At 41.4% G+C, this 10667-nt stretch overlaps 1 protein-coding gene across 1 annotated transcript; it reads left to right on the top strand.

Moving 5' to 3' along the window:
• The first annotated feature begins 736 nt into the window (after positions 1–736).
• Positions 737–2419, top strand: fam181b (family with sequence similarity 181 member B). Its single transcript, XM_030745145.1, has one exon. The coding sequence runs from the start codon at positions 916–918 to the stop codon at positions 1876–1878; it is 963 nt and encodes a 320-aa protein (XP_030601005.1). The 5' UTR covers positions 737–915; the 3' UTR covers positions 1879–2419.
• Positions 2420–10667: the final 8248 nt, after the last annotated feature.

Here is a 10667-nt window from a genome sequence, read left to right as displayed (position 1 = left end):
ATTTAGACCCTGTAGGGCTTTATGTCAAAGGCAGCCCATAATAGTTGTCAGGCCAGGGCAGAAATTCCCACTGGCCTGGGAATGCACTAGAAATCAACTTTTGCCATGAGCAGATTAAGACACAAGCAAGCAGTTGGGAGGATTCTCCCATATAGTGGCATCTGTTTGGATGCTAAGATTTTCCCACAGAAAAGCAGACTTCCTCAGTACTGTACCGCTGTGATAGTTTTATCTCTGTGCCTAAATGAGCAGTAATTAGATTACAAGTGGTCTAATTGCTTTTATTTTTGCGTTTTGAATTATTTTGAGAAACACAGAAGGAAGACGTGAACAGTGGTGTTGATTAGTTTGAAGGTTGTTTTAATTATTATTTTTTGTGTAAGTATAGTTTGTTCGACAGCCACAGATGTAGCAAAAGAGGATCTTTAGTTTCCAGTCTAACAGAGATCATTTTGTATTACATTTCTGCCTCTATACCCTATCCACCGTGATTTCCTTTCTTCTCACTGTTACAGTAATATCCTCGAGTTTCATGAAAGCCTCTTTGGTTCAGAGCACACACAAACAGTTAAACTAGAGGGGGAGAGTTCTGACAGAGGCTATTGTCCTCAGCTCAGCAGGGAATTTCAGACAAATCCCTCTTAGATGCAGGTGGTCGGGCACAAGCAAAGAGTTAAGTCCTGCGGTCCCGTTGCCCCTCCTCTTTGATGTTCTGACATCATCTGTCCAGCCCCCTGAAAGATCTCCTTGCTTTCCTCAGAGCTCGTCACTTCTACTCTGGAATGTTTACAGGAACTTCATGAGCAGCATCAGGACCAAGTTTTTATCAGAGGAAAAAAGGCATGCTGTGAAGAAGTTTTGGGTTCGAGGATCACAGCGAGCGCCACAGGTGTAGCCGCCGGGCTCGACAGAGTAATGGCTGTTCAGACTGCAATCATGAACCCTCAGTTCATGAATTTCTGCTTCCCTGGTTCTGTGATGGAGTATGATGTGGAAAAAAGTCTTGATGGGAGTCTCCTGGGTGAGACAGAAAATGATGAGGACTACAAAGAGACCACTAGAGATTTACTGAGTTTCATAGACTCAGCCTCCAGCAATATCAAGCTGGCTCTGGACAAGCCAGTGAAATCCAAAAGGAAAGTCAACCACCGGAAGTATCTGCAAAAGCAGATCAAAAGGTGCACTGGCATTATAACACCCGGAAATGTAGCCGAGGCTCCAGTAAAAAGACAGGGTTCATCACTGACTCAGCCGAGCGCTTTGCAGAGCAAAACTCTACCCAAGCGTGATGGTGTTCAGGCCAACTTGCAGAGCAAAAGTTTGGCAGCCCTCTTCAGCCCCGTGAAGGATATAAGGGGCGAAAAGACCAAGAAACCCCCACTGAGGCATCGCAACCTGCCCCCTTCTTTTTTCACTGAGCCTGCTAACTGCTCCAAAGTCAGCTCAACATCTGGGATGACTCTGAAGGACTTGGAACGAGGCAACCCTGAGGCTGCAGATTTCTTTGAGCTCTTGGGGCCTGATTACAGCAACATGGTCAGTGAGCAGGACATGTATCAAGGCATGCCTTTCCGGGTGCAGCCAGAGTTGGGAGGGCCAGATCCTGCTTCCTATGATACTCATCATTTAGTCGGCGGTCTCCTCTACTCAGAGCCCTGGACTAGCTGCTCAGGACCCTCTAAAAAAGTAGGAGAGACCCTGCGTACAGGCCCAGCCCAGCCTCCTGTCTACTGTCAGTCTGAGGCTGCTACGGGGCCCATAGAAGACAATGCACTGTGCACTTTAGCCTTCCCAAACTTCTTCACAGACTGCTCCATACCTCAGGTCACCTATGATTTAAGTGGTGGTTATAACAGAGCTAATTATTCATCTCTATGAGAGACTGACAATTCTGTTATTAGAAAGGAAGGCTGATCAAAAGCAGATAAAATTACATGTTTAACGGTAGTTTATCAGATCAGATTTGTTTATGTGTTGTGACTGGAAAGCATGTAGTATCATCAACAAACTGTCAACAAAAGTAACAGGATACAAAGTGCTTCTCAGCGTCTTTCATTCAAAGTTCTGCTCGATGTCAAAAAGATTCACATATGGATATGATTGTCTTTATCTCAGGCGGTTTGCACTGAAATAAATGAAAATACATCTGCTGCTGTTTGAATGTGTAAATCAGGCTTCGGATTATAACATTTATATCTTTAAAAATGAACACACGAGCATCAAAAATACTTGTTGGTTTAGTCCACAAAGGGCACTTTTTTCCTTCCTGTTAGTAACATTTCTGTGCAACATAAACGGGACAACTAATTTTCACCATTAATTTTCAAACAGTGATTACAACGATGTTGATGTTTGTTGGATGAAGTTTTATAGCTCTGAATTTATTTTCAGCTGGAAGATTGTCGACAATGTATCTAGCTATTGTAATAAGGGGAAATAAAGCTGGCCTTTATTACTGTGTGTGTCTGTGTTCAGTGCGGGAGGCGAGGTTTAATAAATAAATCAAAAGCCTTCCATGAGTGAAGGTGCACGTATTTGAAAAATACAAACACAAACACCCCCAACATTTTGATAATAAAGCCTGTGAAAATCTTTACATTTTTTATTATCATTTAACTTCTTAAGGTTTCAGTAAACACAACTGCCACACAGCTGCTTTTGACCTTTAGGCAGACAAAGATCCAAATAAGGTCATTGTGCTGGTAGTTATTCTTTCATTTTTTTTGCAGACTTTTAGGTTAAGTTGGGTATTTAATCTTGAAACCCATCAAATCATAACCTCACAGGAGGTCTCTCTCTCTCTCTCTCTCTCTCTCGCTCTCTCTGGAGATTTGAATGGCACACTCCTCCTATTGGTACACACCATTACCGCCCCCTGCTGGCTGTTAAAGGTTCATCATTAACATCGAGGCAAAGCTCGTCCTGGAGCAGACATTTGGCCTGAATATCACTCTAAAATCTGCACGAAGTGACAGTGATTGAAAAAAAATAAGACTCTGTGAGACTGTGGCACAAAAACCGATGGTCTTGAGGGTCAATCAAACTACAGCTGAATTCTTGGGTCTGTGAATCCGAAGATTTTATGTAAATGGGAGAGAACATCCTCATTGTTCTGAGGTCACAAATACCAGAGTCATCCCTGCAGCTACGCCACACTGTTTCCAAGGCCTCAGAAAAGCTTCTGTTGAGACATTTCACTGCAAGCAGATTAATTTGAAGCACAGTTACTGTTTTATTTTTACTTCCGTAACCATGCACAATCTGTCTCAACTCTGTTCTCTTCCACACTCTTTATATGTGCACACATTCATACAAAGATCTGCCTTTAACTGTTCAGCAGCTCAGATCAAGTTCACGAGGTTTTTACCCCCCCCCCCCCCCCCAGTTTATGGACCACCAATTATTTTTGATACTTTCAGTATAAAAAATAATATTTGTCGTCGGGTTGTGAGCAGTTACTTAACAAATGCACTAGATGGCAGTATTGTTCTGTTGCAAACCCAGTGCCCACCACTCCCATCCAGACACCAATGATATATGGCATCATGCATGTAATTGTAGCCTCCTGTGGTAAGAGCTGAGTCGTTATTCACACACCTGCTCATAAAATGACTCAGTCATGAATTTAGTGAGTTGCTGGGGAATGACCGGTTCTAAACAGCGATTTTTAATCTCTCAGCTTTGGTTTAAAAGGATCCCCATTCACCATCACTAAGATGCTGCAAGCATAAAATATGAAGGTGCATGTAACCATTGTAATGCATCCTCTACTATGAAGCTAATATTGCGTGCCAGTCTTTTGTTTTACCTCCTGCCAGTTGGCTTTATTGGAAACTGGTCAACACTACCCATGCCACACACAGGGAAAAACAATATCTGGCAACTTGCAGTGCAGCAAACTATACCCACAGAAGGCGTATGGATTTTCTGTCCCCGAGTTATCATCAGCTGATACATTCAGATTCGGCCCCTCTGCCGATGGAGCCGCTGCTGAATTCTGCTTTCATTTGTGGCACACAGGAGATGCAATGTTTGTCAAAGGGATTAACAAGATCTGTGTTAGTTCTGACCTGAATACCAAGAGGCAGATATCTCAGTAAACTAAATAACAATCAGCAGATTATCTCGCGTGGCATATGACGTCTTTTAATGCTAAAAAAAAAAAAAACCCCAAACACAAATACAGCATTTGATCATGTAAAGTGTACGAACACGTATAAATTCAATAGATCCTGCACTGAAATAAACCCCTGTGCAGATTTTCAGTTACCATTGGTGCACAAAAGTTATTGTGCACCAATGGAAGTTGAGCATCTCCTTCCATGTTTGCCCTCTCGCTGACCTTTCACAGCTACTCCTCATGTCTTGTTAACACCACAAGGCTGAAAGCACTGAGCAAGATGGTATTCACAAGCCTTTATCACCCCTCTCCATGACAACCTTTGTCACCTCTGCATGCTTACAACCGAGGGCAAATAAATATTATAAAAGTGTGTAACATTACTGAGGCATTACCATTATCTTAAACTAATTTCCTTACTGGGACTTTTACAAATTAGAAATGCGGCATGAATGCTGATAAATTGCTTAATAAAATTAATTGAGAATTACTCCTGATATCAGGTTGTAGCTTATCTGCTTGTAAAGATTACATACTTATTTGAAACTTAACATTTCTCTCAAATACAAAATATTATACCTCTAATTGCTAATCTGTACTCTAATGCCAATGAGTGCCTTTCTATTACCAGTCCAGAGAGCCACTGATGCAGTCATTCTTCCTTCACCTCTCCAAAGACTTCCTTTCCGAGTCTTCAAACAGATCTTTCGCCAACAACAAACTGAACTTTAAATCCTTAAATCTGGAAGTGCAATTTCATCATAAAGCATGTTGTAGGCTGCTTCCCATCTTTTCAAGGGCATCCTATTGCAAGTTCTTTAAGGACTGTAAACAAGGTCAGCGCAGAGCGATATCTTCACAGTGCGCCCTGCAGTTCTCACATCTTATTTTGCAAGTCCTCAACCAGCGAGAGCAGAATTATAATCAGAATCAGGTTTATATTTGCACACAAGGAGCGTCAATCAAGAAAGATACAAATAAACATGCATCTGCTGATCAGTTAACATTGAGTCGGGCTCAGAGGAGATCTCCACCTGACCCCCGTTTTGTCTAAGTTGCTTAAAGATTAAACAAAAGATGGTTTGCTTACAGCGCAGTATATTTATTTCCATATGTATGTCATGTCTCACTGCTTTCCATTTAACTCTGCATTCATTTTCAGCAGCTATGACGCACTGTTTTCTACCTCGAGGGCGTTGTGGGTATGCTTGCTTACATCTCTGTGTTTTTGTCAGTGTGATAACAATTGCAAGCTGTGCAGCTGACAAAAGTCTTGGCTAGATTAAAGACAATGCTGCCTCAAAATTTTTCATCTCCAGCAGATGCTACTCATCCTGACAGATACATCTCTCTCATGAAAATCACACTGATAAATATCAATCTAAAGTCAGATGACAGATTTGGATATGCGCTGCTGCTGTTATGACCTTTCACTTAAACCTCGAGCTATTAAAAGGCTGCAGGAAAGCCGAGTGACAGCGTTGCTATGCTGCATGCGATGATGGCTTGCAGATATTTCTTTTCATCTTTCAATAATTAACACAGAATAAACACAAAATATTATTACTACTGATGTCTGTGTGTGTGTGTGTGTGTGTGTGTGTGTTACCTGTTGATTCCCTTTCACTTTGAAATACCCATCCATCCGTCTTAGTCAGGGTCATGCTTCGGAGACCTAAGTATCGGTGGCATGTTTTAGCCAAGCAATTTCCTCAGGTTTCTCTTCTCATAGTTGGTCATGCTCCATCAGAGTCACAGCTAGAGATCCTGTGCCCCCTGACAACAGCTAAACAGAAGCTTTAATACAATGAATATCCCCGGTATTTTCCAGGGGCCAGTCCAGCTCTCGGCCCCCTGAATTATTCAAGGTGTCTGTCTCTGTGGTTAGCAAACACTTCCTGATGTCCCCTTTCTGCCACTGTATTTCAGCCACTATTTAAAGCACAAGATGACGGGTTAAAGTAACAAAGAAGACGTGCATTTTAATTCTTTTTTGTAAATAATGTAGATCATGTTCTCAGCTGGCAGTCAAAAAACCCTTGAACTTGTCATGTCACATACTCTCTTTGATGGGTCGAGTGAGCCATCAGTTTGACTACAAATGTTCACAAATGATACCACAATGTGAGGCACATTGTTATTTTCTAACCCAAACTGGGCGCATGTGCCATGCTGTGCACTAGTTTCCCAAACTTTCTTAATTTCCTGTCTTTGATAATTACAAACAGGAGAAGCAGCGGGGTGTAACTGTCGGGCTACTCCAACAGCACCTCAGGAGACGCGGTCATTAGCCGTTTCCAAATACCCCAAACACATTTTGACAGGTTTGGCATGTTCCCGTAGCCATCTCAACATTTTCCTCGTGGGTAAAAAGCGTGTCCGTGCTCTGTTAACAGGAATAAATGCAAAGTTTGATAATTGCTGTAATTGCTCTTAATGAGGAGAAATACAGAATTCTTATAAACTAAATAAGACATTTTAATTTGACGTGTGATTGCTCAGAAAGTAGTGCAGCAGCTCGAGCAAAGATGGCTTCAAACGTACAAGCAGTTAGCTGTGCTGCTTTTTAAACAGCTGTCCAAAGCAACTAGGCTCTGTGTGTCGCCTCAACCAAGTGTTCCCAGATAAAACAAATCACAAGTGGTTATTTATTTACTCGTCTGCTTGTTTGGTTTCTCTGATGTTCTCCAGCACTGTGTGGAAGAGGCTGCATGAAAATGAATTTAGGTGGCAGTTGACGTTCAGCAGCTCTGTGAAGAAAATTCCACGTAGATCCTTCCAGAGACGGCACGAACTGTTTTACTGATGCCACTTCTTCACGTTCTGCTACATCCCAGCAAAGGAAAAATAACCAAACAAATACCATTTAGAATAATGCTAATGCAACATTTTCATGGTTAATTATCATCTTTTGATGCATATTGAAATGTAGACATCATCACACAACAGGAGTGACAATCCAATTTGGCACAATGACCAATTTCTGTTGGTCAAAACATGATTACAGCTATAAAGTTATTTAGTAATAGTAGGTAATTCCTCTGTGGCCTCGTTATTAATACTCTGAGCTTCCGAGCAATCAAAAGAGCACTCATTATAATTGGCAAAATTGCTAATTTAACAGAATTAGCTGTGAGACTCAGCAAGCTGTCACTTAGCCTGCAGCCATGTTCGGTTTTTACTCTGAAATGCAGTCCATTTGTGCTTGTGTCCAACACCTCAGAGCGAAGAATAAAGAAAAAAAAAAATCTGTGTTTTATTCCATTATTATGCCTTTACTGGCTTTTGGTAACAGCAGATTCGAAAAACAAGGTTGTTGCATAACACCTCTGCTGAGGCCTGGATATGTATAGCCCTCTGTGGCAATGCAATGCAGCCAAGTCTGTCATTGCACAAGGCACGATAACACTTCTTTGTGCAAATTCTGCTTGTCTTCATGCAAAGTGCAAACGCGAGTAACATTCTCGCCTCAAAATAGATGTTACTTTGTGAAAAATCCTCAAAACTGACTGCCAACAAGGCCCACAGAGCTGTTCAGTTATGGAGCTGTAGTATGTCTAACTGCCTTGCAGAAATAATCTCTCCATTACACGTCCTGACTTACGACTCTTAACATGCTCTAAAAGAAAATTTGTCTCCGGCTGCCGTCACGTGCAAACGGTCAGAGATGTCAGGGTGAAGGTACATTGTGTTGACTCTCTCTATCACACTGAGGACATGATCTGATCAGAAGATATAAATGATATGCCTATCATGCGAAGGAGAGCAAGTTGTATTATACCACCTGCACATCCCTCGAGAAGCATAATAATCTTTAAAAGCAGAGACAATCCCATTACCTGTCACAGATTTATTCCCTCATAATTGCTGGAGCCTTCCCTTCGGGAGGAATAGGGGGTGAAGGACGGCAGACTCACCGATACCAGGCTTATCTTTGGGAGAAATCTAGGGGACATCTATTTTAGTCTTGTCACTCCCGTAGTGTGGTTTGGCTGTTCTCAAAACCTTGAAAAAGGATTTTGGTATGAAACGGTGCTGCAGCAACACCCATGCATCAAGACCTGATGCTGAAGACCAGCTATTACCCCACTACAGCTGGACTCCACTGGATTGTCGATTGCATATATTAAAAATCTGTATGTGGGCCTAAAACTTAAAAACTCGAAAGCTTAATTCCCTAAACTGCACAAAGCGTACAGCCTTTGTGTGACTGTGTGTTATTAAAAGCAATATCTCAGCAACTTTTTGACAGACATTGTCGAAATTTGGTAGCAAGTTGGACAACTGGCAAAGAAAAAACAATGGAAAGCAGCGATTTTTTTGAACAAAGCAGTTGACCTGATTAATCTGTTGGCTGCACATCAATAAGATTCTGCTCTTCTTGTAACATTTTAAATTGAAAAGAGATAATATAAATCGATTCTTTCTTATCAGGTTCCAGGTCATGCTGGAGCAGGCTAAGCAAAGTCTGTCTCGACTAACCAGATGCGGCTAACCAAGCTGGTCAAAGCGAATCACTTTTGTTCACACTTTTCTGCAACAGCAAAAGCATCCGCACCTCTGAGAGCTGACCCGAGAGACTCTCTGTCACCGAAGATCACACGGTCCATACAATTGTTTGTTCTGCTCCTACAGCCCCGTTTGTTCAGCTTTATCTCCAAGCCAACCCAATTACAGAGCATCAAAATACCTCGGGTCTTCTTGTCCACTAAATGGCTCCGAGTTTTTCTTTCTTCCCCTGACAAAACAATAAACAAGCCATGAATCAACAGAAGCAAAAAGGTACCGCGAGCTGCTGAAAGCTGAACACAATCACCCAAAGCCTCCAGTCCTTGTACACATTATATAGGGTTCTGTCTCTTCACAACAATGCAAATGGATTAAATTAACAAATCAATTGACAGTACTGTAGTAGCATAAATCATTCAGAACCAGCCAGCATAAATCATATTCCAGTTCATTATTGTTCTTTCATGTTATGACAATTTGTCTCTCTCTCTCTTTCTTTCTCGTGATTGGTTCTTTTTTTATTCTAGAGGAGCCAATTTAATGCTTTCATCACTGAAGCCCCTCATTTGTTCAGATGATTTTACTAATGTCTGAGAAATTGTTGCGTCCAGGCGCATGCTTGGATGAGAGGGCTTTGTTTGCTTGCCTGGTATTTGCGGTGCATCGGGGTGCAGGTAGAGCGGCGCGATTCAGTGAATGATGGCACGCCCCTGTTTTTAATGAAGTGTTTATCTGCAGGAAATGTTTGATGTTCGCCTGTGGAGAGACGGCGAGGGAGAGCGAGACCGCCGTCTCGTGACATGTTGTTGTGTCTCATTTGAAATGCGCAGATTTCTGTAAACTTTAAAAGTGCAATAAAAGATGAAAGAGGAATGAGCTCAAATAATTTATAAGATTTAGGGGAATTTGGAGACGTCAACTCTCGGGGTTTCAAATATTGTTTCAGTTTCCTTTGTGCTCTCGCCTGTAAGATCTTTCATCTCTCAGCGTGATGCTTAACTTTTCCTTCGGGAAAGGATCGTAACATTTACGGATCCTTCAGGAAAAATCAGGTCACTGCCGCAGCCACAAATATGGCAGTAATAGCACATTTCCAGTCCACTGATGAAGGACATAATTTACATTGTTTAACACATTTCAAAAATAGAAGTAAACATAATAAACTTGGCTCTGAATAATGAGTCTGAGTGTATTTTTGTGTCACGCCTGCAGGAAAGACGTCACTTTTCTTGATCATTGTGAATAAATACTTTTCTCCAACTTAAGTTGAACTGTTTAGCAGAGACTTTACTTTAAACTAAGCTTTAATGATATTCAGGAGTATGATTGCTATCTGGTGAGGCCGCGCTTTAAATCTTTAAATGCCGCTGAAACATCTGTTATCTGAAGTGCGTCTGATACAATCAGCTGTTTAACCTAATTTAATCACAGCAGTAGATTATTCCTCATTAACAAGTTGACCAAAGTCACTCCTATAACTCAGTTTTCCAACATATCTGCTTTGCAAACCTGAAAGGTTTATCCAACAAGCTTGTGCACAGAGTTTTTCTCTACCATCTAAAGGTAACAATGTGTCTTCCATGTACTCAGCAACATTTGCTCACTCACTATTTCCAAGCAGTCGGTGTTAAAGCAATGAAATTATAAAGACACCACGCCTCTTTATGTCCTTGTTCGCTTTTGTGATATGCTAATGTATGCATATCAAGGGTCCATTAGCATCTCTGTCCCATGAGATATGTCTGCATCCACTGATTGTATTTCTGGGGCCAGAAAATTCATATAGACTAGCTCAATTTTTTTTTCTTTTTTCTCATCTGGTAAATTGTTCCATTAGCCTTCCTCCGAAAAATAATTCTAGGCTTTCCAAATACCAGCCTATTCTCCAGCGATATCAATAATTATTACTAGTTTCCGACAACACAATTACATGTTGGAAAGACGTGCGTCTAAGTGCTCTGTGCTGCAGAATACAGATCGCAAGAGAATCTATTTTGTGTGTGTGTGTGTGTGTGTGTGTGTGTGTGTGTGTGTGTGT

The sequence above is a fragment of the Archocentrus centrarchus genome, chromosome 13, assembly GCF_007364275.1.
Source record: "Archocentrus centrarchus isolate MPI-CPG fArcCen1 chromosome 13, fArcCen1, whole genome shotgun sequence".
Lineage (NCBI taxonomy): Eukaryota > Metazoa > Chordata > Actinopteri > Cichliformes > Cichlidae > Archocentrus > Archocentrus centrarchus.
The sequence above is the reverse complement of the archived record's forward strand: the minus strand, read 5'-3'. Positions and strand labels throughout refer to the sequence as shown.

Excerpts from the sequence above, each read along its gene's own strand:
- fam181b (XM_030745145.1), top strand. The coding sequence starts at position 916 with ATGGCTGTTCAGACTGCAATCATGAACCCTCAGTTCATGAATTTCTGC.